Raw genomic sequence first — 24,117 nt, 5'->3', positions numbered from 1 at the left:
AAGCAGCTGAAGAGCTGCCTGCATGCACCTGCCAGGCACTATGCTAAAGGCCGTGTGCATCCCCGCAGAATTCTTGTGGCAGCCCTTGAGGGGAGCACCATTGCTTCCACTTGGCAGGGGAGGAAGCCAAGGTTCAGGGCTTTGCTGGAAATTAAAATAAAAATCAGACAAAATTATAGCTCTCTGAAAACTAAATACCTGTGCAAAATGAGGGCCCCTATACATAAGGAACTGTGAGATCGGCTTGCCCAAGGGGAGAGGAGGTAAAAGTGAAGTTTGGATTCTCTTCCAGTCCATCGGGAAGGCTGTGAGGGCCAGGGCGCCGTGATCAGGAGTCCACAGCCATGGGCTGGAGGCCGGAGGAGGACGGGTTCGCTGCACATCAGTGGCAGGTCAAGCAGCTGATTGTAACACCTGAAACGATTCTTGCTAGGCGCTGTCACACCACCGTCACTGCCATGGTGACCACAGGAAGCATTTACTGAGCACTTACTCTGGCTTTCTCTCTCTCTCTCTCTCTCTCTCTCTCTCTCTCTCACACACACACACACACACACACACACACACACACACACATGAAAAGCAGGAAGGGGTAGAAAAGCGTGTTGGCCTTTGGATGCTTATAGTTGGTTTGGGGAGATAAGACCCTCATGCACACAAATCTAACAGCTAGGCACGCTGTATATGCTGGGTGGCAACTAATGAAGAATTAATACATGCTAATGAGGCTCAGATGAATCAAAGGGTTCAGAGAAGAGGCAGATATGGATGAGAGGTGGGCTGTGTCCTCCTAGGCAAAGGGACCAGACAGAAAGGCAGGAATTTGCATGGCCGTGCCCAGATCTCGGGCAGTGAGATGGACAAGGGCAGGCTGCAATGTGCTAAAGGACATCGCATTTTGTAGGCCAGGTGCAGAATAGCGTGGCAAAGTGAGCGAGCTCCTTTGGTCTGTTTGTAGAACTCCTTCCATGAGTGATACCTTTCAAATTAAAATCACACTGGCTAATCCCACTATAATCTCTTGCTCCTATTACTACCCAAAATAGCATTTAGGGAAGTCCAAATAGCTCTACTCACATGGAGCTCGCTGTGTCATTCACAAGGAGGCAGCTCACAAATAGGATGCCCTACAGGTAACGAATGATGGATACAGAATGAGTGCAAGATACACACCCCAGAGAGGTTCCCATCTAGTCAGAAAAGGGAACACAAAGTGAAAATTGTTTTCGGGGAGGAGAAACTTATTCCATGGATGACAAGGATGGCCAGGAGCCTAGAGTTTGTGGGACAAGAGGACAAGGATGATCTCGCATCACGCGGGAGTAGGATAAAGCAGAAAGTGGGCACAGTCACCTCAGTGGACCGTTCCTTTTTGCTGGGGTGTAGTTATAGTTCACCACAGAAGGGCATCACTCTAGTGGCCACCCTACGAGACACTGATTTCACTGATCCTAAAGGTAGTAGCGACTTTCCATCCTGTTACATGCCCCAGTCACCTCTGGGAGATGCCAGTGCTTTTCAGAAGGAATGCATTTCAAAATCTCCAGTTTGGGTGAATGGCTGGAAAAGCCCGCGGGTCATTTGGACAATTATGTCTTCTGACCTTCTAGTCTTCCTCCCAGCCCCGGCCCCCACTGTCCACTACCCCTGTTCCTTGGGGGCCCTGGGATGACAGGAAAAGCTTACGTCTGATTAGGCAACCAGAAAGGCCCTCTGGAGAGCCCTGGTGTGGGTGTAAAGGATGTGGACATTATACATCCACAGGAGGTTTATGGCAGAGGGACTGGTGAGAAAATGAGGTCATTTTTTTGGTAAGTCTGCTGTGTTTGAATGCATCTTTACCACCCCCCCCCCACAAGCACATGGGGGATGCCTAGAATATGGTCCATGTTCTTGGATGATGGAAGACAGAAGTGAACATGTTCCCCCCACCCCCCACTGACCCCTGGCCAGGGTATGAGGACGACAGAGAGCGGTCAGTGTGGTCACCACCTAGGGGTTTTGCAAGTGAGGACTTTTCACTAGTCCCTGATGGGAAGTTGCTGAGCTTTATAATGGGCTTACAGAACCTTCTAGCCATGTTTTGTGGGTAGACTTTTCTTCTGACCTCACAGCAAGGGTTTGGAGAAGAATGCACGGCACGCAAAACATTTGCTCAAATATGCAGCTTGGGCAGAGGGACTTATATTTAAAGAGAGAGAGAGAGAGAGAGAAAGAGGGAGGGAGGGAGGGGGGGAGGGAGGGAGGGAGGGAGGGAGGAGAAGTCTGATAGTTTCTTGCAGTTTCCTTTTTCCTGCCGCTCTCGGTACAGGATGATGTAGTTGTTTACTTTTAAGGCTCAGGAGTCAGCCAGCATTGTATGAAAAGCTTTCCCACAAAAAAAAAAAAAAAAACCCCATAATAAGGCAAACTCCTTTCCATGATGTTCGAGCAATTAACAACACATGAACAGGCTTGCTCATGCCCTTGCTCCAGGATCTGCTCTTTTCCTCATCACAGGAGCCCCTCACCCAGGGATTGGGGTGGAAGGGCCGGGGAGGACTCTCATTCCCCCCAGAGTAGGGGTGCAGAGGGGTGTCAGTGCGAGTGTGTGTGTGTGTGTGTGAGAGAGAGAGAGAGAGAGAGAAGGAATGTGGGAGGGGCAATGAACAAACAAGATCCTCAAAGGTCCCATCTCCAATCCGCTTTCATGGCTCCCTCTGCTGTGCAACCCTGCGTGAAGGGGAGGGGGGACATTCGGAACCTCAGTGTGCTTATCTGTAAAATGGGGAAATAGGCAAACTGTCAGAAGTATGGTGGGAGCAAATCACACCCATGAGGCCATTACCTGAGGCTGCACGGTAGAATGGTGAGCACACAGACAAAGGGATGAGGGGACTGCCTGGGTTCAAATCCTAGTTCTACCGCTGACTGTGTGCTCTTCTGTATCTCCGCAGACCTACCTCACAGGTCCCCCACAAGCATTATCAATCAGCATTCATAAAGAGCTTTAAAAGTGACAGGTACATAGTAAGCGCTGTCAAAATGCCAGCTGCTATTATTTTTGGCGTATAGAAAACACTCTATAAATGTTTGCTGCTAGTGATGGACACAGGGGAGGGCGACATGTCCTCCAGAGAAGATGCGTGAGGATCTAGAAAGAACCTGTGCATGCACAGCTTAACAGCAGAGTTCATGTATAACATAATTTTGCAGACGGGAAATGGAAAGAGGCCTCTGGTTTTCATGATATAAAGTGCCGAATGCAACAGTGGACTACATCCTCTTAGCTATAAACTGTGGTTTAAAAAATAGCTGAGAAATGCCAAAGTTGTGGAGACGAGGAGAGAGTTCTTCCCCTGAGGAGAGCTGCGTGCTCAAAGAGCGAGGCTTGGCTAGGTTACTCCTCAAGAATTCTCGGCCTGTGAGTCGCTGGGCTGGGCTGAAGGCGGGCCAGCATTCCACCTGGGATGACCCCAAGGTTTCAGACCCATCTTGGCCTTGGACTTGGGAAGGAGACAGGGACTGTGCTTTATCCTTCCAGCAAAACAGACCATGTGACAGCTGCCACACTTCCTGTCCTTGAGACAGGACTCCCTGCCAAAGACAACAGGAAAATCAAGACTATGGTGGCAAAATAATGATATGCAGACATTGTCCTGAAGCTCACTTCTTACTACAGTGAGCATTTTTCTGGGAGGAGGTGGGGATATTACCATTAAAAACGCTAACACCTATGGTAGTTTGTATACTTTTGTGATTTTGTTCTACTCTCCCCCCCACCTTTAATTAGGAAATATACCTACAAAAGGTAAATATATGTAATTTAAAGAATAACCATATAAAACAAGCCTCCTTTTAGCCATGATGCATCTCAACAAATAAAAAATGCTTGCTGGTACTTAGCAGCCCCTTTAAACTTCTCGGGCAGCATCCTTCCCTCCATCCCCCGCTCCAGGAGTAAGGCTAACCACTGCCTTGTTTTTCTTTATAGTTTCATCACCGTGTGTGTGTCTAAAGAATATGTTGCTTTTGGGGGGGGGGGGGCTTTCTACAAAGACAGCGTGCTACCTGTGTCTTTTTTTTAAAAAAAATATTTTATTTATTTATTCATAGAACTGCAGAGAGAAAGAGAGAGAGAGGCAGAGACACAGGCAGAGGGAGAAGCAGGCTCCATGCAGGGAACCCGATATGGGACTCGGTCCCGGGTCTCCAGGATCACACCCCTGGCTGAAGGCGGTGCTAGACCGCTGCGCCACCAGGGCTGCCCGCTACCTGTGTCTTTCTGGGACTTGCAACTTTTGTCTTTATGTCCTCCTCTTTTAATCACCAGCTCTCATTGCTCGGGTCTCCATTCCTAAGGGGGGCTCACTCTTTGTCTTTTAAAAGCACCCTTATAAAGCATCCCTCAAACATTCTTCCTACAATATCATGACACAGCAACTGAACGGATTCATTCTATTCCCTTGCATACCAACCATCTGCCACATTTATCAAGCTACGGCCAATTCCTCACCTTTTCAATTCAAATAGAATCTCTTTCCATCAGGATGACATTTTTTGGTAGATTTAAAGATCAAAGAAATGCATTCTAACCTTCCAAAGGATACCCTTTTCCAAAAGGAGGCTTCCCCCTGCCAAGTACCATATTTTTAATATTTTTGCACTGTGTTTCTTCCAGTTTTGTCAACTGTTCACACTCCTATTCTTGCCCTTCCTTAACCATGAAATCTAAATGTCCCTTTTTTATGGAATTAGGATTTTTAAGTTTTATGTCTTTCCTGTAACTTTTGAACAATTTGTGTAGATGTTCACAAAGCCTTCTATTTTTTTTCCTCCTGCAGAAATGCCCATTTGGATCCAGTGGGCTTTTTACTCGCATAATCCCACAAACTGTTCGCACCCTTTTCTACAGAGCAGGAAGGAGCATCAGAATGTCTGTATTTTACACTAAACTTAGTGTCTTCAGGATTTAGGAATTAACCAGGAACTCAAAGAGCTGAACAGACCCCATCCTTCTGGGGCTATAGATGCACAGGAATCAGTTTTTGAGCTAGAAGCATCTATCATTTTTTTAAGTTTTTGGGAGACCTAGTTTGTTCCTGCCTTTGACATTCACAAGAAACCAGCACATCGAGCTCTCCCCAGGTCCCAAGAAGAGGGGCTGATCTCCCCTCTCATTAATGTAGTTTAAAACTGCAGAGATCAACACTGGGAGGGGGTGGGGGGAGCTGGATGGAAGGACCTGAATTACAGAAACGTCCAGATCGGTCTCAGACAAGGTTTGTTCCCTGTCACAGAATGACATGACCACATAGAGCCAATCCCATTGAGGCAGATGGGCTCTCACCACTGTGCTTCTGACAGAAATGAGACCCACAGCTCTTCCTCCCGTGACAAAGTCCTTCACATGTGAGAGGACTGAACCTCCTGTGTGTAGGATTGTGCCTTGTGCCTCTTCTCTGACTTTCTAGGATAATTTCTGCACCACTCATTTTTGAACAGGATTTCATTTTCTGGTTCACCTATGTTAGTTTTAACTCCCTAGACAGACTAGAGATTCTTTGGACAAGGATTGCTTTTTTTTTTTTTTAAATCCCTGGCATACCTGCTGACTAAGGTGAAGACATACCAGGTACTGAAGAGACACTGGCTGTCTACCATACACCAAAGCAGGACACTTCCTCTCTGGCTGATAGCGTGTGTTCCGCAAGTCTGACCTTCCCTGGGACTGCACCTCCACTACTGCTGGTTTTAATACCGCTACACATGAGCCCCTCCATCTGGCAAATCTAAATGGATCTCATCAACCCAAAGTGTTTGCTAGTGAATTATCTGTAAACATTTAAGATATTTATTTATTTATTCATGAGAGACACAGGCAGAGGGAGAAGCAGGCTCCATGCAGGGAGCCCAACGTGGGACTCGATCTCAGGTCTCCAGGATCACACCCTGGGCTGAAGGCGGCGCTAAACCACTGAGCCACCCAGGTTGCCCATCTGTAAACATTTGATAAAAGGAGTTGGCTTCTGTAAGGTGAACAATCATACCTAAAAATTTGTATATATTTAAGCGTCAGATTTTATTTTCAAGTTTTCTTTTAGTGGACCTACTTCTTCTTTATGAGGTTCATTTCCAGTTTATGTACATCAAGAAATGCTTCTCATCTAATTCCCCCCCAAAGGAAAAAATTCTGAGTGAATTAGACTAGGGAATTATTGCCACATTAATAGCAATGTGCTTCATTTGGTTGTGTTTGTGTGTCTAGTGCTAACTTTGGTGAATCTAGAAAACCTACATAAATTAGGATTTGATAGAGGTGGTTGGATTTAACCTATGATTTGAAAACCAAAAAAATACCAAAATGGGTGCGGGCTGGATAAACAGTGGAAGGAACGCTAAGGACAAAGACATCATTTCTCCCAATCACTCCCTTCTAGGCTCTTCCCATACTGCACCCTTCATGCTCTTTCTGGAGGATCAGGGGAGGCCTCAAACCCCATTACCTCTTGTATAACTATCAGTCAGCCAGGCTCAAATCAAGCCGTAGAGCCAGGCAGCTGTGCTCCAAGAGCCGGGGCCGATTAATGAGCTTAGTTCCCTAGCAACCTGTACCTAAGTGTTCCTGATAAAATGGATTACATACTGCTGATGAATCCCAATATCATATTGACCCAACAAAGGAGTTAATTTGTGCCTTTTGCCACACCATGGGTCGACTGAGAGAATTCTTTTTTGCCTGTGATCCCTGCTAGTATTCTCCCTGGAACATCATGGTAAAACAAAATGCCCGGAGGGGGGTCAAAGTGGATGTTTTGACTTCCTATCGCCTCCACAAAAGAAGTTCCCATAACAGGAAGAAGAGGGTCTGTTTTTCCTTCCACTGTGTTCCCAAGACAATTTAGATTGCCCAAAATACTACCCCCAAAGAGTTATTCCAGGGTGCTCTGGACAACGGACATAAGTAGTCACCCCACCATAAGTCAGCCAACTGCCATTTTATTTGTACCTTGCTCTCTTGGGAGTTTGGTTGTGTTTGTCTGTTCTCAAATGCCTAATCTCCTCTGGAGATTCAGATAAAATGAAGTTCCTGGAAACCAAGTAGTTTTGAATCCCGGCTCTGCCACTTTCAGTTGTGTGACCTGTCTTTGGGAGAATAGGCCTACCTCAGAGGATTGACTCAAAAATTAAATGAGTTAATATATGTAAAAGGTCTGATATTGAACCTGGAATATGAGTGCTATAGAAATTTTTGCTGTTATTGTCATTATTGAGCCAAGGATGACCCTGAAATGTAATGGGATGACTAGCCCATCTAAATGACCCCTGCCCCCCTTTCTCAGACCACAACAGCAGCCTCAAAAGACAAACCACCAGAAGGGCAGTTTGGTCTGAGAAGTTCTTTACTGGAACCAGGAACCTCTTCTTCCCACACTAGGGAGCCAGCCCCAATATGTGACCTTCTCTGCCCAATATCTCAGTGACAGGAAGGGGACAATGGGTCCAGCAAGAATCTTGTAGATAAAACAATTATTTAGAGGAGCTTTGCAGAAGCCACGGTCACAGTGACCTTGTGTTGGCCCTAGTTCAAGCTATGGACTGGGCAGTGGTAAAGAGGGACTACCTAATTCCCAGGGACTCACAACCAAAGATGTGTTCCTCATACATTAACTAGTCACACTCTAAATGTATTAGGTTTTGTCATTACGATTTAATGGTTAAGAAAAAGGATGTAACAAAGCATTTGTCTTCCAGTTGAGCATAGACTTCTGGCTCTCAGTTATCTATTACTTGTTGTCCTCCACTCCCGATATACCTGTGAGAGGACTAAAAGAATTAAGAGAATGGGCCATAGTTATAGTCAAGGACAATCTGGGCTCTGGTTAAGGGATAGGTAATACGTATTTTCTCTTTGTGTAGCTGGTGTGCCTAGGGGTCAGATCTACCAACAATGGTTTCTCAACTCAGTTTCCAGAACAGTTGGCCAACTGGTCAGAAGAGGTCATCATCATAGGCAAGTGAAGCATGACAAGCTCTGTCTGGTTTGAAGTCTATCTTTGTAAAGGATACCAAAACTGATAACTGGATAAGACAGAAGCTAAAGTTGATCGTGCCTGCTGTGTGCTAGAAACTGTGCTATGTCTTAATGAGACAACTGTAACACCTCCTGGTCGTTCTTCTGATGTGGGACCATTAGTCATTGAAAGTATGTCTGAATTTGGAACCAAGGACAGCCTTGTGAACGTCAAAGCTTTGATCATGGTAGAAGCGTTTACTGAGTGGAGCCTTGAAAAAGAAACATGAAATAGAAGCCCTGTTCACTGATTTTATCCTTGTTTTTCTGTGACTCACATGAGCAATAAGGAAGTCTGGAAGAGTCCTGTGTATGGTTCCCAGCGAGTTTCATTTTCAGAGATCTTTAGAATCTTATAAGATCACATTGTCTAACTCTGTGTGTCCAGCCCTGGCATTTCCTATGAGCTAGGAAATAGACGCCCAGAGAAATATCCCAGAGTAGGCATCAGTGGCAGAACCAGAGCAAGAAGCAGAGTTTCCTGACCCAAACTGCCTTCTTTCCCAGATTCCATTTTCCCTACAAATCGGCAGGGCACAAACATACACAAATAGCTGAATGGACATATCCACCATTTGGCAAGATCTCAAAGTCAAAACATTAAGGGCCTGCAGGGCCATCTAAAGCATCTGAGATCACTGGAACAAAAAGTTCAGGTTATATGAGGAAAGCCTATTGCTTAAGCTGAGTAATCTCAATAGATTGGCATCTACAAAACGCCCCATGTGGGAAACAACATCAGTCCACTATCAAAATTCAATACGAATCTAAAATTAGACACACTAAAAAAAAAAGTAAATCCTGAAACCCAACAGATGGTGTTGGGTGGAGGCAGGAGTTCTGACGTCAACCAATGAGGAAACTGGCTTTGTTTGGTGAATGGGTTCGATGGCTTGGACCTCTGGTTTTAGATTTTAAGGTGAAACTTTGTATTTAAATTCGATCCTTGTGTACCCATCGGACTATGAGCAAAGGACACCTCAGAAGTGTGCAGGTCACTGAACCTGACTGGCAGCGATCTAAGTTCACGTTTCTCATCAGGTCAGGGTTACCCCAACCATATTTTCTAGAGTATCACATGGAGCCCTCTACTGTCTTCACAAGCAGGCTGGCCTTTTGGATGCACAGGGGACATCACATGGCCTGTGGTGATTCCTCCTTCAGAAGTGCTCTCCTACTGCCCCTGGACATGTGGGGTCACTGACACAGCCTCCCTACCAGTACCTTTGCGGTCCCTTTCTCCTCCTCATCCATGCACATGGAGCTGCCAACACTGTGCTTTCTAATCCTCACTTCCCCTAGGACCTCCAAGGAGCCCTTTACCACCAGAATATTCCCAAAGTCCTTGTGTTGTAAGAACTCCACAGAGCTGCCAGAGTTCCTCATGAACATATCTTTCTCATGCCCTCCCACTGCAGGCCTCCTGCTCCAGCATACTCATTGTCTGTATACTGAGGGGTCTGTTTCTGCAAACCCCTCCTTCCCTATAGCTCCCTGTGCTCTGCTCCTCACCCTCCACCCAGCAACCCCCACAGGGCACATCTGCCACCCCCCTGTTCCCCAGTGGCCCTTCTCTCTCACAGGAGGTAAGGGTGGGGACCGTTGATCTGAGTCCCAGGCACGGCGCTTAGATAGCTGTGGGAGCCTGGCCACAATCCCACGCTGCTGAGCACCCTGACCTGCTCCTCACCTGCCCAAAAAGAGAGCAGCCGCACCATGCCCCATAAAACTTGTATAAGATTCATTATGTTAGTTCTTGCACGAGGCTTGCTGCATAGTAGGTGCTCATTAAGTATAAGCCTCTCCTCCTCCTCATCACACGCTGGCTTTATTCTCAGTCACTGATTGATGTATATTATATCTCCCCTCCTTGAACAGAAGAGTCACACTCTCTGCTATCTGCTAATTGTACCTGATAAGGTGCTGGCACAAAGCAGACCCTCGTGACCAACTTTCTCCTATTAGAGTAGCATCATATCCTAGTCACGTTCTATCTACTTCCCCCTCACTCACTCTCTCTCTCAATCCTTCTCTCTGGTGGGAAACCTTTCTCAGCGAGCCAAACTGGTTTATACACATGCTTCTAGGTATTGTTTTCTCCAAACCCTTCTATTAATCATCCAACCAACTTAGAGACAGCACTCACAGAGAATCCGAGAGAGAATCTGCTTCCAAAAATTCCATCTCTATCTAAATCTCAGGAATGTGCCTGTTTTAACAATGGAAAGACATTTGTAATGGAAGCCTTCAGGCGCTGCTGCTGTATATACACATCAGATTATATGTGGGTAGGTAAAAATCATCAAGGTTTCCTCCAGACTCATGGAAGTTACAGCAGTTTTAAATGGTGGGTTTTTTTTTTTTAAGTGAAATTCTTTCTTCAGATAATATCTTTCTTGGAATACTAATGTGTGAAGCAGTTTAAAATGGGGGAGTGAAGATCCTCTTGCCACAGCACACCCAGGGTCTGTGTATCCAGATGCATATTCACATGCATGCACACACATAGCACCTCCACAAAACCAACTTGAAAACCTACAGCTTAGAGGGATATGCAAATAGGGGTGCCTGGGAGGCTCAGTCTGTTAAGTCTCTGACTCTGGATTTTGGCTCAGCTCATGATCTCAGGGTTGTGAGATCAAGCCCCACTTTGGCCTCCACACCGGGCATGGAGCCTGCTTAAGATTCTCTCTGCCCCTCTCCCTTTGCCATACCCCCTTCTCTCCCACTCTAAAAAAAAAAAAAAAAAAAAAAAAAAAAAGAATATGAAAATAGTTCAGGATAATGCCTAAGTCTATTCCTTAATGGTGATGAGTATTCACTAGATGTACATCTATACGTGTCTACGTGTCAAGGGAGTATAAATCTGTTCTGCCATATGTCAGTGTCAAATAGATTATTTACAATTTGTACTCAAGTTTATGTTACAGGGAAACAAATATGAAGAGGCTGTCCTGTGGCAGAGAGACCAAAGCCATTTCTGGGCAGTGCATTCTGGTCCGCTTACTGCTAACATTAGCTCCACAAGAAGCCAAGCATGGACTGGCAACCTGCAACCCCCAGATGCAGCATTTTTCTACAAGAGGCCCTCACATATTGTAGAAAACTTAGAAATCATTTGATCGAAGAATATTTTAGTGACAGCAGGAATAGTTATACCATATCCCCCGGTAAAAAAAACTTCATCCTATAGAGTATGACACCAAGCTTGTAAATACAGATGTATAAACAGATAAGTACTTTTAAACTCGAAACACATCAAAATGTTACTAGTCATTAGAATCATTCTTATTTTCTTGACCTTTACTCGATTTTCCAAATTTTCTACAGTGAACAAAAATCCTTTGTGATAAAAAAAAAAAGTTAAACATTATTTTTTAAAAGCCAAGGACAACAATTTCTGAAAAGAAAACAAAGCAATGAGTTCTGGGCAGTAGCTGCAGGCCAGCACTTTCCACATTGTGGTGTAATGACCACGTTCCAGTGAGGCTTCAAGAAGTTCCACGAGGCCAGGAAACCTAACTACTTCGTTTACCACTAACTCCCTCAGCAGGTAGCATGGTACCATGACACCCACAGTGGGTGCTCAGTAAGTGATGGCCAGGTGGACAAGTGTGAGGACCTCATCCTACCCCAGTCCATTCTGGATATACAGATGGTCCCTAACTTCCGATGGTTCAATTTAGGACTTTTTTGATTTACAATAATGTGAAAGCAATACACATTCAGCAGAAGCCATACTTCTAATTTTGACCTTTTCCCAGGCTAGTGGTACGTGGCACTCTCTTTGGAGCTGGGCAATGGTAGTGAGCCCCACCCGGTTCCCAGTTAGCCACACGATCACGAGGGCCAACGACCCACGTACTTATAACAAATCAGTAGCCATACAACCATTTTGTTTTTCACTTCAGTACAATATTCAGTCAACCACAGGAGATATTCACCAGTTTATTGTAAAATAGGTTTCTGTTAGATGACTTTGCCCAACTGCAGGCTAAAGTGAGTGTTCTGAGCATGTTTAAGGTTGGCTGGGCTAACTAACCTATCATGTTTGGTAGGTTAGGTGTATTAAATGCACTTTCTTTTTTAAAAGATTTTATTTATTCATGAGAGACACATTGAGAGTGAGGCAGAGACAGGCAGAAGGAGAAGCAGGCTCCTCTCAGGGAGCCTGATATGGGACTCGATACCCGGATTCACACCCTGAGCCGAAGGCAGATGCTTAACCACTGAGCCACCCAGGCGTCCCTTAACTGCATTTTTGACTTAGGATTATATTCAACTTATGGTGGGTTTGTCAGGACACCACTTAAGTAGAGAAAGATCTGTTATTCCTGAGCCCATGTCCCGTTTCTCCTCCCTTCTCTCTTGCACTTCCAGAAAACAGACACATTTCCAGAAATAGTCTGATGGATCCTGCTACTGTTGCCAGCTTAGAGAGCACTGTTTTTTTTTTTTTTTTAAATTCCAATCTCACTGAGTCCAAGTAAAACAGAGCTGTCTTCCATGAACCCTTTCTCCTGTGTGTGATAGCAAATGGAGACTGGGGAGAGGGGTTTGGAGACGAGGCTATCTGAGGTAGAGAATCTGAACAGCAGGAAGGAGCTTGGACAGCATAATGTGTGAACAGAGGCTGCTGGGAAATCTCCATTCCAATCTAAATTCTATTATAGTCAAGTGGTAAGGCCTTGCTGGGCCTCTGTTTCCCACCTGGAAGAGACGGTGACCGTACTTGCCTCACAGAGACATGTTTAGAAACACGTGCAATGGCTGATATAAGTGAAGGTATTGTGAAGAGCAACCGTCCTATCACATGCAAGGTTTCCTCAGAGGCAAAGAGGCAACAGCATCGTAGGTTAAGAGCCACCACGCATACTGCTCTATCCTGGGGCGCGTGAACATTCATGAACGCTATAACCTTTTGTTTCGCCAGGCAGAAGGCATCCCGGTGTGCTTCAAGACCTGAGTCAGATCCTTCTCCTCTGTGAAGCCCTGATGGATTATGGAAACTCTTATCTCCTCTGACTGGCTGGGGCATGCCCGGCCTGTCCACACATAGACACATCCTACCCTGCCCCCCCCGCCCCCACCCCCCACACTCTTCATTCTATCCCTCTTCTCCATTCCTTCCCCTCCCTGCCTCCCTCCCTTGCTCCCTCCCTTGCTCGCTCTCTCTCATCCCCCCCCCCAGCTCTCCATAGGCTGCAGACCACCCCTCCTCAAGAGAATAGAGTTTATCTCTCCCAATAGTTTGATTTGATAGCATCTTGACTTCCAGGTGGTTGCCTGACCCACAGACCAACTCATGGTGTTGAACATGTGAGTCTACTCTTGGGAGGCACCAGATCTGGTCAAAACTCCTCCAGCCTCTTCCACACTGGGCTATTTCAGATGACAGGCTCTAGTAGGCGGAGTACTTCATTCAATGGTTTCTTAGCTCCTTTAGACTTAATCTGACATAGTCATCTCCTTCAAAAAAATTGACCAATGGTCACATTTTTCACTTTGTTTTTTGCTTTTGTGTTCGCTGTCCTGCAGAGTTAATGATCAAAACAAACATCAGAGCTCCTTGCAACTATAAATTGTCCCTACACTGCCAACACCCCATTTCTGTAGTTCTCGCCCCACACTCACACAGATTATTAAAACTCATTTGAAAAATGTCTCCAGTTGCTTTTTAAGGATTTTTCCATTCTGCATTTCCCCCAGGGCAGCGAGGGAGGCTGGCCAAGGGAGATTCTCTAGGAGTTCACCCTCTGTTTCCTTTATAGCAGCTGAGAGAGGCACAGCCCTCCAGGAGCTAGCTTCCCAGGCCTGGCGGGAAATGCCAAATGGTGGGGGATGGAGATGATGAGGTAGAGACTAATATTTTTAAAGAGAAAAAATCATGGATGAAATTACTCAAGACAAGTTTTATGGGAGCCAGTCGGAAACAATGATTTCACAATGGGGATCACACACACAATCTAAAAATGCCTGAGAATTTTATTTCCTTTAACTACAAAAACAAAAACAAAAACAAAAACAAAAACAAAAAGCATAAACAAGCCCATCACTCAGTGGCTCTCCCATTCCTAGTGTTCTGCGGGTGAGGGAGAAGCATGAAAAGGCAGTTTCCGAAGTCGCTCGTTGTCCTAAGCCCTGACTTTGACCAAGCCCATAACCTGTAGAGCCTGGCAGGGTGCCTGGCCCAGTGAAGCAGGTTCACAGTCCAGTAGACTCTTGAACAATGTAGCAGATGGGGCACCAAGGCCCCATGGTCAAAAATCCCCATATAACTTTTGACTCCCCCCAAAGCTTTACCTATCGTCTACTGTTGAACAGAAGCCTTACTGAGAACAATAGTCCATTAACCAGATTTTATAGGTTCTATTATATATTGTACTCTTATAATAAAGTAAGCTAGAGGAAAGAAAATGTCATTAAGAAAACCATAAGGAAGAGAAGATATGTTTACATTTTGTACTCTCTCAAAAATAACCCACATATAAATGGACCAGCCCGAACCCATGTGGGCTGAGGGTCAACTGTATTTCCATCCCCTCTACCAATCATCTGATCCCATAGGTGCAGGAATTTCCCTCTTCATCTCCCAAACACCCTCCATCGCCTCTCCTTCCTTGCTGTTGTTCAGCCACTATCATTTGCTTTTCTTCCTTCCAGACCCTTCAGAGAATGATCAGGGTACATGAACCAATGGCAAGTAGTACTGGCACAGAAAAGGCCAAATCATCCTTGAACCATACCTTCAGCAGGCTGTGGGGACCAGACCTAATTCATGACTTGACATCATGACTGGCACCAATAGGTTTACACAGTCATTGCCAGTGGTCACATGGCACCCCCACTTCACACACATCTAAGTCCCATCAGGCAACCTGTGTAGTGTATGGCCTGAAGAAGCTATGTGCAAACCAGCAAAAGGTTCTCAAAGCACGTTTATATGGGGGCCCTTTCTTCCTACACCTTGAAAAACAAAGGCTCACCTAAAAATAATTAAACCCAACTTAGCATTATTGCTGCTTCGTGTGTCATAAAATAAAAGTCAAAGAAATCTTAATAGGATTGCAATCGGATCTCAGATTCCTTAATCATGTATTAGTCTTACTTGAAACCAGGTTCAGAGTAACTCAGGAGTTGTCCTTTCTTTTCAGGAAAAATGAAACTAAAGCAGGACTGAGCTATGGCTACTGAGCCTGGCTCCCATTCCCAGCCCAGGCTGACCCAATCCTCCCCTCCTCATAGTCTGGCTTGAGTTTTCACCCCACTCAAAAGTCCAAGAGCATCTCTTCTCTGAGTCCTGTTGGTTTGAACACTCCATGCCATGCTGTGTGCTGCCGTTTACTTACAGAAGGAGTATAAACTCCCCATCACTTATGGAGCAAACCCCTCCACTTTTTGCTGATAAGCCCAGAGCCAGCACCTACCTCACAGTCAGGTGAATGACTCTTTAAAACCATGACGACTGCTTGTCATAGGATAAGTCACATTTTCTAGAAGTTTGGGCTTTATAAAATGATATTTCATAAGACTGCTTTCATAGTAAGTTAAAGCCCTTTGGTAAGGTTAAAATGTGATTCACTTTTGAAAAATTAGATGAACATACATCTGTTGTTTAAAGTGGGGTGTCCTATGGTTCTACAAAAAATGGTGGCATGGGAGGTGGAGGAAAGGTGCTCCTATAACAGTGGCTGATATTGGCCTGAGAAAAAGAGTTAGTGAATCTCTAAACTACTAAAATCCCTTCTCTCCCAACCCTGCTCTCCAGCCCTCCAAACCCTAATATCTCCATGTCAGTTTCGTTATGGCTCCATCATAAAGGAAATTCATGGTGTTACTCAACATCATTTTGTGCTCCAAAAGCTGCCATAAAATTAGGAACCTTAGCCTTGGTGTTCTGTAATACACCAAAGAGAACATAGCTGACATGGAAGACTTCCATTCCCACACTCATTCATCAAGAGGTGTAGGAAAGCTGACCCTCCATGGTGGCACCCCAAGGATATTGGACCTCTTGGCAATGTGTCCAAAGAAAAACTCCAGTGTATATCCCTACACAGGAAACCACCTCAGATAGTGAAAGAGAGGGCTACCTGCTAGAGGTAGGGGAATAGGGGGGAAAAAGTCCCCCCCCCCCCCAGAGAGGGGACACTGTGCTGGGTCAGGCAAGAGAGAGTATGGGTGTGATATCAGAGCATGGTTCCACTGGACTGGGAGTTCCAGAGACCAGATGCCAAGTCCGTCTTGGCTAAAACAGAGTGTCTTAGGGGCAAAAGACTTCGACTCCTCTGAATCTGATTTTCTCACTGGTGCAAAAAGTATGGAAAGAAGAACGTTGATCATATGATTGATCCTCTTTTCTCATGCTGGGCTCTGCGTATGTACTCATACATGCACAGACCCGTAAATATTATGCATTACATAAAACATGCCAAAAAAAAAAAAAAAAGATTTCCAATGAGTCCTGTACTTGTTTGGAAAAGGGATATTCAGATTTTCAGAAGGTACTTCTTATTCTCCTGAGAGATCAGAGGGATAGGAAAAATGCCATTAGATCGCTTTCACAGGGTGTAATAGGTGGTAGTATGGGTGGAGCTTAAGATAAAGTAATTGGGAAATGCTAGTTAAATAAAGGCAATCTCCCCCCCCCCCCCCACTGCAATTCTCCTCAAGGACTTTAATAAGAAAGTGTATGTTGAGAAAGTCTAAAAGAGGTCAGATTGCAATTTCCCAAACTATGGGCCAGAGTCTTTTATGCTTAGAGTTTCTCAAGTGATGAAGATTCAGAGAAATACCCTTTGAGAAGCGTACCAGAGACTGTAAATTCCCGGAGGTCAGAGACTGGGCCTTGCTTACCACTGTAACTCCACACCTGGTACGTGGGGAGAATTCAATTAAATATAATAAAATAAAAATTTGCCAAATGACCAAATGAGTAATTGTTGAATTCAAAGTGAAAGATGTCATTGCAGTGACATAGAAGTGGGAGTATGCCAAGGGGCAAGGGACTGTCTCTCCATGATGGCACCCTTCATTGTCTGGGCTCCAGATAGGCACAGGAAAGTTTCAGGTCAGGTTGCCTATGCCTTCTCAGGAAGATAAGAGCTACAGGCACCATAAGGCATCCTCAAAGACTTTAATTTTTTTCCCCCAAAAGGGATGATAAATTAAGAGCTTCATGAAGAATATTAGCATTTCTCTTCTTTACTAAGAATAAGTTTTAAAAAATCAATTATGATATTCACAGGTCAGACTCCATAATGCAGTTGCAGATTATTTTCGTTTCTTTACTGCCACCTTCTGGTTCCCAGGCTCCTACATGGTAAATTTACAATCACATATTTATATTTCCACCGGGCATTGTAAGCACTTGTCAACATCTTCTGCCTCCTGTGACATTACACAAGTCAGGAGTGGTTAGGGTGGCCTCGACTCCTTTCATTTGAAGGCAACAGAGAACATTAAGTGATTTGCCTAATGATAGAAAGTTAGGAGTAGAACAAGGACTAATGATGACACCTGTTGGTTTTTCCAAGGAGCAAACACTGGATTTAGCCATTTGGTTTTGTCCAGCTACATCTGCAAAGAGTTCTAGTGCCCTCTCATCCCTCCACACGCACAACCTTGAATGGAAAATTCCATTAAAAAAAGAGTATGCTGTTCAAATACGCCTGATCTTTTCAAGGGTAAAATCTGTTCCATTTTACAAGGCCTATGAGAAAAGAATATAGAAGATCTATCTAGAGGGCGTATAATTGATTTTCTTTTTATCAAGATGCCATCACATCACACAGTACTACCCCAAGATGGCGGGCCACCAGCTTCTTCCTAGACATACCTTGGTCTGAAAGCAGCAATAGAGTTGGGTTAGGTATGGGTGTTTCCGCGCCAGCGCCAAAATCCTCTTCTCTGTCATCGTGCAGTCTACGTCATCATCCTGGAGGATGACATCCTTCTTTAAGACCTTCACAGCATACACTTCATCTTTGCCTTTCAGCTCTGCCAACATCACCTGCAATGGACCCAAACCAGTCCATTAATCTATATACACGTGGAATCAAAAGAAAAGACACAAGTCAATACCAAATGCTTTAAAAACTAACTTTTTTCCCCTTCATTTTGAATAGGATAACATTAAAAAATGTTTAGAAAAAATATCCATCCTAATACAGGTTCTCTAACTCATTTATTTATGTTTAACCTCTAGCAAAGGGCCACCGCAAAATAAAAAGAAGTTCAACACATATCTGTTAAATAATTCATATGTTCATATATATTTGTCATACTCACAATTATAGTATTGCACAAATAATATTTAACTGACATTAATAAGATGATAAGATTAATAAGATCTACATTGTCAGCATCATTATCAAGGTTGCTTACACACAACTGAAGTAAACATATTATGATTTATTTAACCATTTAACTCATATTAGGCACTTAAGCGAAAGCTGATTGTTAAATGCTATAGAAAGAAATTGGATTGTTTTTGTGATTATTTCTTCCTTTCTTCCTTTCTTTCTTTTTCTTTTTGGAAAATATCCTTAAGCTAGAAAGTCTTAGAAGTAGATTATAAGGTTAAATATTTTGCACATTTCTTTCAAATGGATGTACAATATAATCTGCCACTAGGAACGTAGAGATGTTTTAGCTTCATGGCAATGTACTCACATTGGGTGTTTTCACTTACAAAGTGTTTTTGCTCATATAACAGGTGCGAAATATAACCTCAATGCTGTTTTAACTTGCAATGAAATTTTTTAAAAAATTTTCCTTAAATTCTATTTGTGTGAACCATCAGTTTTATATGCAAGACAACTTTGTCTAGTTCTACCTACTGTTTTATATTATTTCCCTATGAATTTGTATGAGTTTGGTATATAAAGACACATTTTGCTTTCTGCAAAGTTTTGTCTAAGCCTGGTTTATGATTTTCTGTTCGATAGCAAACAGGATCACTTGTCCTTATGTAGCTAAATCTGTCACGTTTGCCTTCGTGGTTCTTTTATAGTGTTGTCACTGGGAATGTGATTCCTTCTACAGAAAGCAAACTCACAGTTCTATTATCTTCAAGTTTTCCTATCATTTGATATTTTTGTACTAATTTCTCCATGACATGACAAGTCTTTCTCCTTTAAACACTCAAGTCCTACACCCAGTATTCCAGGGTGAGCTGCCAGGGCTCAAGAGCAATAATAACGCAGAAGCTTCAAGAGGGAGTTCAGGGCACTAACTGAGGACATTTCATTGCCCACACGTAATGCAAAATCTTGAAAGCTGGCTCAAATATTGGCTGTGATTTTTCTTAAGAAACAACCTATATGCTCCAGAGCCATCCAAGTTCCCATCCTGCCCACATAGTATGGAGACCTGAAAACCCTGAGCCTGCTTGTTTCCCTTGAATCTTGTTCAAAATTAAGCTCACTCACAACCTGGGGTTACACCTGGGACCAGGGCACTGGGGCCGGTTTCTTATTTACGCAGTCTATGAAGAATGTGATTGCTTCAGCACCTGCATTTAAGTACGCTCCTCCAGTTACCTTCCTGCAACCGCAATCTCAGGATGAGATGGGGCAGGTGAGGCAGGGGGAGGCAGGCCCACACCCTGGAGGCTTCCAGAGCCATTCTGTTCAGCGAGCAGCAGAGTGGCTGGCTGAAGGGCAACCTGCTGCTTTCCAGAGTCCAGGACATGTGAGGGCACATGACTTGGGAGCCGCTGGGCCCAGTTGCTGGGCCCCGGAGGAGGGCATGGAAAGGCACCTCCCAGGGACTCTAATCTTTGCAGAGCACAAGGGAATATTCAGGGATCTCACCTGAAATGATAGCCAGCATTCTGGGCCCTCTGCCCTTCCATATTCTAAAATCAACAGGGATTATATCCCCACGTCTGTGCCATTGGCATGCTGCTTGGTCACCATGAAAGCCCCATGGCCACACATGGCACATATACCTCATATGGCTCTGCTCGTCTCCATGTGGGGAATGGAAGGGAGAGCAGTACCAAGGGCAAGATCCAAGACATGAGATGATTACTCTCATTTCTTGCCACGTGTGGAGGATAAACAGCATTTAGTAAGTGCCAGAAAAGTCAGTTAAATAGCATTTAACTTCCAAGATAATATATGCTCAGATTTGTTTTGAGCTCTAAGTTCACGGAGGGCAGATTCCAGAGTTCATTCTCAGTCTCTGTCATGAATTAAAGCCAGAATTTCAGATGGATCTCTGACGAAGGGAAGAAATAAAGTGCTACTATCACAGATAACGGGATACCAAGCATACATAAAGCAATTTAAACTTTCCCAAGGGCTTTCTTTTTTTTTTTTTTTTTTTTTTTAACCCAAGACCTCACTTGATGCCTGTGTCCCAATTTGGCAAATGAGAACACTGGAGTCCCAAAGAATTGAAGTGACTACCTTGAAGTCCTTCAGCTAATTAGCAGCAGATCCCAGGCTCCCACCTGCGTGGCTGCAGGCCTTTTCCACCGAACAAGGAAGGAAGCCACGACAAGACCAGGCTGAAATGCTCACAGCTTAATCTTAGATCAGACAGATGAGGCAACGCCACGGGGCAGAGAAAGTCAGCGGTTGTACCCACGCACGCCACAGACCTTGCCAAAGCTGCCTTTGCCCAGCACCTTGATGAAGGTGAACTCATCCAGACCCAGGCGCTTGGCCTGGCCCTGCCGCACTTCGCCATTCTCGCCGGGGCTCGCCAGCTGGCCATCGCCGCATGCTGCTGCCCTGTGCTCCTCCCCTCGGTTGTCAAAGGACAAGGCCTTCCGGATGTTGTTTTCAAGTTCTTTTATTTCTAGGGCCAAGGGTGACAAGATCTCACATTAGTGCATACCCTCAAGATCCCTTCCCACTAGGACTCAGCACTCAGACCGCCCCCCCAACCCCCCACCATGAGGTCTCAGCCTGCTTTGGATTCTTCATAGCAACAGATCCGGCGTGGGCCTTCACACGGTCCGTCATTTGCTCTACATGCTTCCATTGGCACCTAACATACGGCAGGGTCTGGGTATGCAAAGAAGAGGAGGACACAGCTCCCACCGGCCAACACCTTCAGATTACACAGAAACCCACGGCCCTCTCTCTAAAAGCCCCCTTTGGCTAGTGGCTTGTTCTGTTATTCTAGGTGTAGTGCAGGAATGCTGGCCTTCTCTGGAACCCTGCAGAGTCTCAAAGACAACAGGAACCCTTTGAGTTCCCTTTGAAAAGCAGAACAATGACTCATCAAGAATAGTCATCATGGCAATCATTGGTCATGTAACTGTATAGAAGCCTTTCGAAAGACTGGGAAGCCTTTAACTTCTAAAGGATTTTACTTGGCCCTATTGTTGCATTTATTTTAATACCCATCTCCCACAAGGTTCTTGAACAAGATGAGCCACGAGCTTATCATTAACTCAAGATGAGTTCCCGAGAGTGACATGTTGCAAATTTATCTCAGACGGGGCAGGGATTCCTCGGTACTATTTCACAACCACGGGGCAGTCTTGTGCCCCTGCAGAGCATGTGACCTAAACTACCTGGCGGTGATAACACTGGATGACCCTTGACCTTTCCTGTTTGAGCAAGCTCTATTGTTAGCTATTCATTCACCAAGACACACACGCCTCAACGCAGAACTGGGCACCACAAGCATAATCCAATTTTAAGAGATGCTCATGAATACTGGGATGCTAGAAGGGGAACACAATCCATTAACCCTTGGGAATCAGAATCAGGTGCTGCTTGACATAAAGAGATCTTCAGCTTCTTTTCAGAAGGACGGAGGCCCATAAGAGCTTGCTCCAGGAAGGGAGATCTTTCTTAGATCTGCTGGGGCAGAGGGGAGGAAGGGGTAAGGAAGGCTCCTGAGTCCAAGGCTCTCCCCTTGCCAATTCAGCCATTTCCTATCACTCATTCCCTATGGAGTATAAACTCTAGTCTCAGCAAACAGCTAAAAGTCTCAGTTTCCAAGGCAAACTATTAAATGGATTTGGGAAAACAGAACTTGGGCGTTTAGGGATTCCAAAGCTTGAAGAAAAAGTCATTCTGTGTATTCTTACAAGGGAAGGAAGAGAATCGGTGTATTATCTTGGTGCTGTACCAATTCTGTGTCTTGCTAAGAGGGCCTTTGCGTCTATCTATGCCCACACCACTGCTGGCTAATACTGGTGTGTGTGCTGAGCAGAGACACACAGGTAATAGGTCTGGGCAGCATGTCAGGCAGGAGCCAGGCCTAGAAGCTACATTCTACCTCACTCTCACTGGGGTGTCTACCATATAATGCTGTCTCCTTGAAGTTCTCAAAGGAAGACTCAGCACTACAAAGGGACACATGAAAACACTCATGTGGATTCCAGGATGATACCTGCAAGTTTGGAGGACCCAGCATCACACCATTTGGATTATGAATGGGTCAAATCTTTTTTGCAATGAGGCAGAGAAGAAATCTAATCAGAGCAGTAAGAAGAGGGACTCAGGCCAATTACTCTGTGGCCTTGCAGCTATTTTGTTTACTCCTGGGTAAGCTGAAGTGGGTCACCACAATGACCCTCTGGGAGGGTCTGACGGTGCTGGAGGGTCTGACGGTGCTGATTCGGAGATTGGGCTCCGGAAGCCAGAAGGGGTAAGGTCTCGCCCTCATCACTGACTTAGTTCCAGGCCTATGGATAGAACTTTTGGACTTTCTGATCTTCCATTCCCACCCTGTGACACAGGGACAGGGATGGAGCAGCGAGATAGAGTTGGTGTGAGCATAAGATTTAGATACTGAACACAAAGGGGCACTCCTGTCACGCATGCAATAATGGTTATGTTATCCCTGCTCTGCAAAAGCAGCACACATCCCTCTCCAGGGACATCTGGTCATCAGAGTGGAAGGTTTTGTGTGCTGGTCTCCCCTCAGCATTCTGGAATGCCTGCGGAATTCAGTAACTTTGACTATATTAAGCATATTCTTATAAGAAAGAAGGGCACATCCTCAGCTGAGCTTTAGGAAGGGGTCAGGCCTAGAGCTGGCTTCCTCCCTCTTCTTAGTCTGTTCTTGGGCTCTGAGCTCCTGTCCCTGCTTGTCCATAGGCCACAGCAGGAGGCGACCCCCTCCCCAAACCCTTGCCCTGCTCTCAGGTTTTGGGGTGATGATCAGAGTCAGGAAGGAAGGAAGGGAGTGGTGGCACGCAGCTGAGTGGCACAGTGGATGGAATGACAGGTATGGGAGCAGGCTGTGGGGCACTTTCCTATACTTGGAACCCTGGAAAGAGGCGAGGGTAAAGAAAGAACCACATCATCACCTGCTCTTTCTCTCTTGCCCTGGGGCCTGGTCAGGGTTTGATAGCTATTTAAGAGTCTCTCCCTCAAGACAGCCTTGCAGAGAGAAAGAGCAGCTAAGGAGTAAGGAGAGGGTGTCTGAAGCCCTTCCTGGGCCGTCGTTCTGGCTAACAAGGCCCTTCTTGGGTAGAGAGGCCTCAACCTCCTCTGTGCTCCCGATGACATTGCTCAGAGGAAAGCAGATCTGAGGGTCTCACCCTGGTCACAAGGGGAGGTGGGGGCTGACTTGGATCGATCTTCCTCAGATGGCGAGCTTCCAGAAGTGGGCTGCGGGGACTCGGCGCCGGCAATGAGCTAGAGAGAGGGAGAGAAAGAGGGAAGACGTGAGAAGGGAGGTGGGAGCTTCCCTGATACCAGAAGCATGGGGCTGCTGTGTGGAGCAAGGGCTGGAGGAGGGGTCCAGGCTGCGAAGCAGCACCTGCTGAACTGATATTCTGAAAGCAGACTCCGCTTTCATTTGACAGTTAAAGGGGGACTGTACCGGGTGCTATATGGAAGCGGCGAGTCTCTATATCATACGCCAGAATCTAATATTACACTGAATGTTAACTAACTGGAACAAAAATTAAAGAGAGAGAGAGAGAGACTGCAGTTTGTTTCATTTTCATTCTATCCAACCACAACCAACCTGTCTAAGCAAAGCACAACTGTCCCCCTTCCATAAAAACCTCCCTCACCTATGCAAGCAACGTAAATTACCGCACCCAAAGCAACTCAACACTTGTTTCTAACACCTGTTGGGCA

The 24,117-nt window shown here is 45.2% G+C and overlaps 1 protein-coding gene across 2 annotated transcripts in view; it reads right to left on the bottom strand.

The window, feature by feature from the left end:
• The window catches only part of PRKCE (protein kinase C epsilon), a 492,630-nt gene that overhangs the window by 129,440 nt on the left and 339,073 nt on the right, over positions 1-24,117 (bottom strand). For both annotated transcript variants that reach the window (XM_041754368.1, XM_041754369.1), the window contains 3 exons: positions 23,571-23,667; positions 20,664-20,863; positions 17,892-18,065 (listed from right to left, as the gene is read on the bottom strand). In XM_041754368.1, the coding sequence (XP_041610302.1) occupies positions 17,892-18,065; positions 20,664-20,863; positions 23,571-23,667 (471 nt within the window). The remainder of the gene's footprint in view (positions 1-17,891; positions 18,066-20,663; positions 20,864-23,570; positions 23,668-24,117) is intronic.

Source organism: Vulpes lagopus, chromosome 5 (genome assembly GCF_018345385.1).
Source record: "Vulpes lagopus strain Blue_001 chromosome 5, ASM1834538v1, whole genome shotgun sequence".
In the NCBI taxonomy this organism is placed as follows: Eukaryota; Metazoa; Chordata; class Mammalia; order Carnivora; family Canidae; genus Vulpes; species Vulpes lagopus.
Note: the sequence above shows the minus strand (reverse complement) of the source record. Positions and strands in the feature narration are given on the sequence as shown.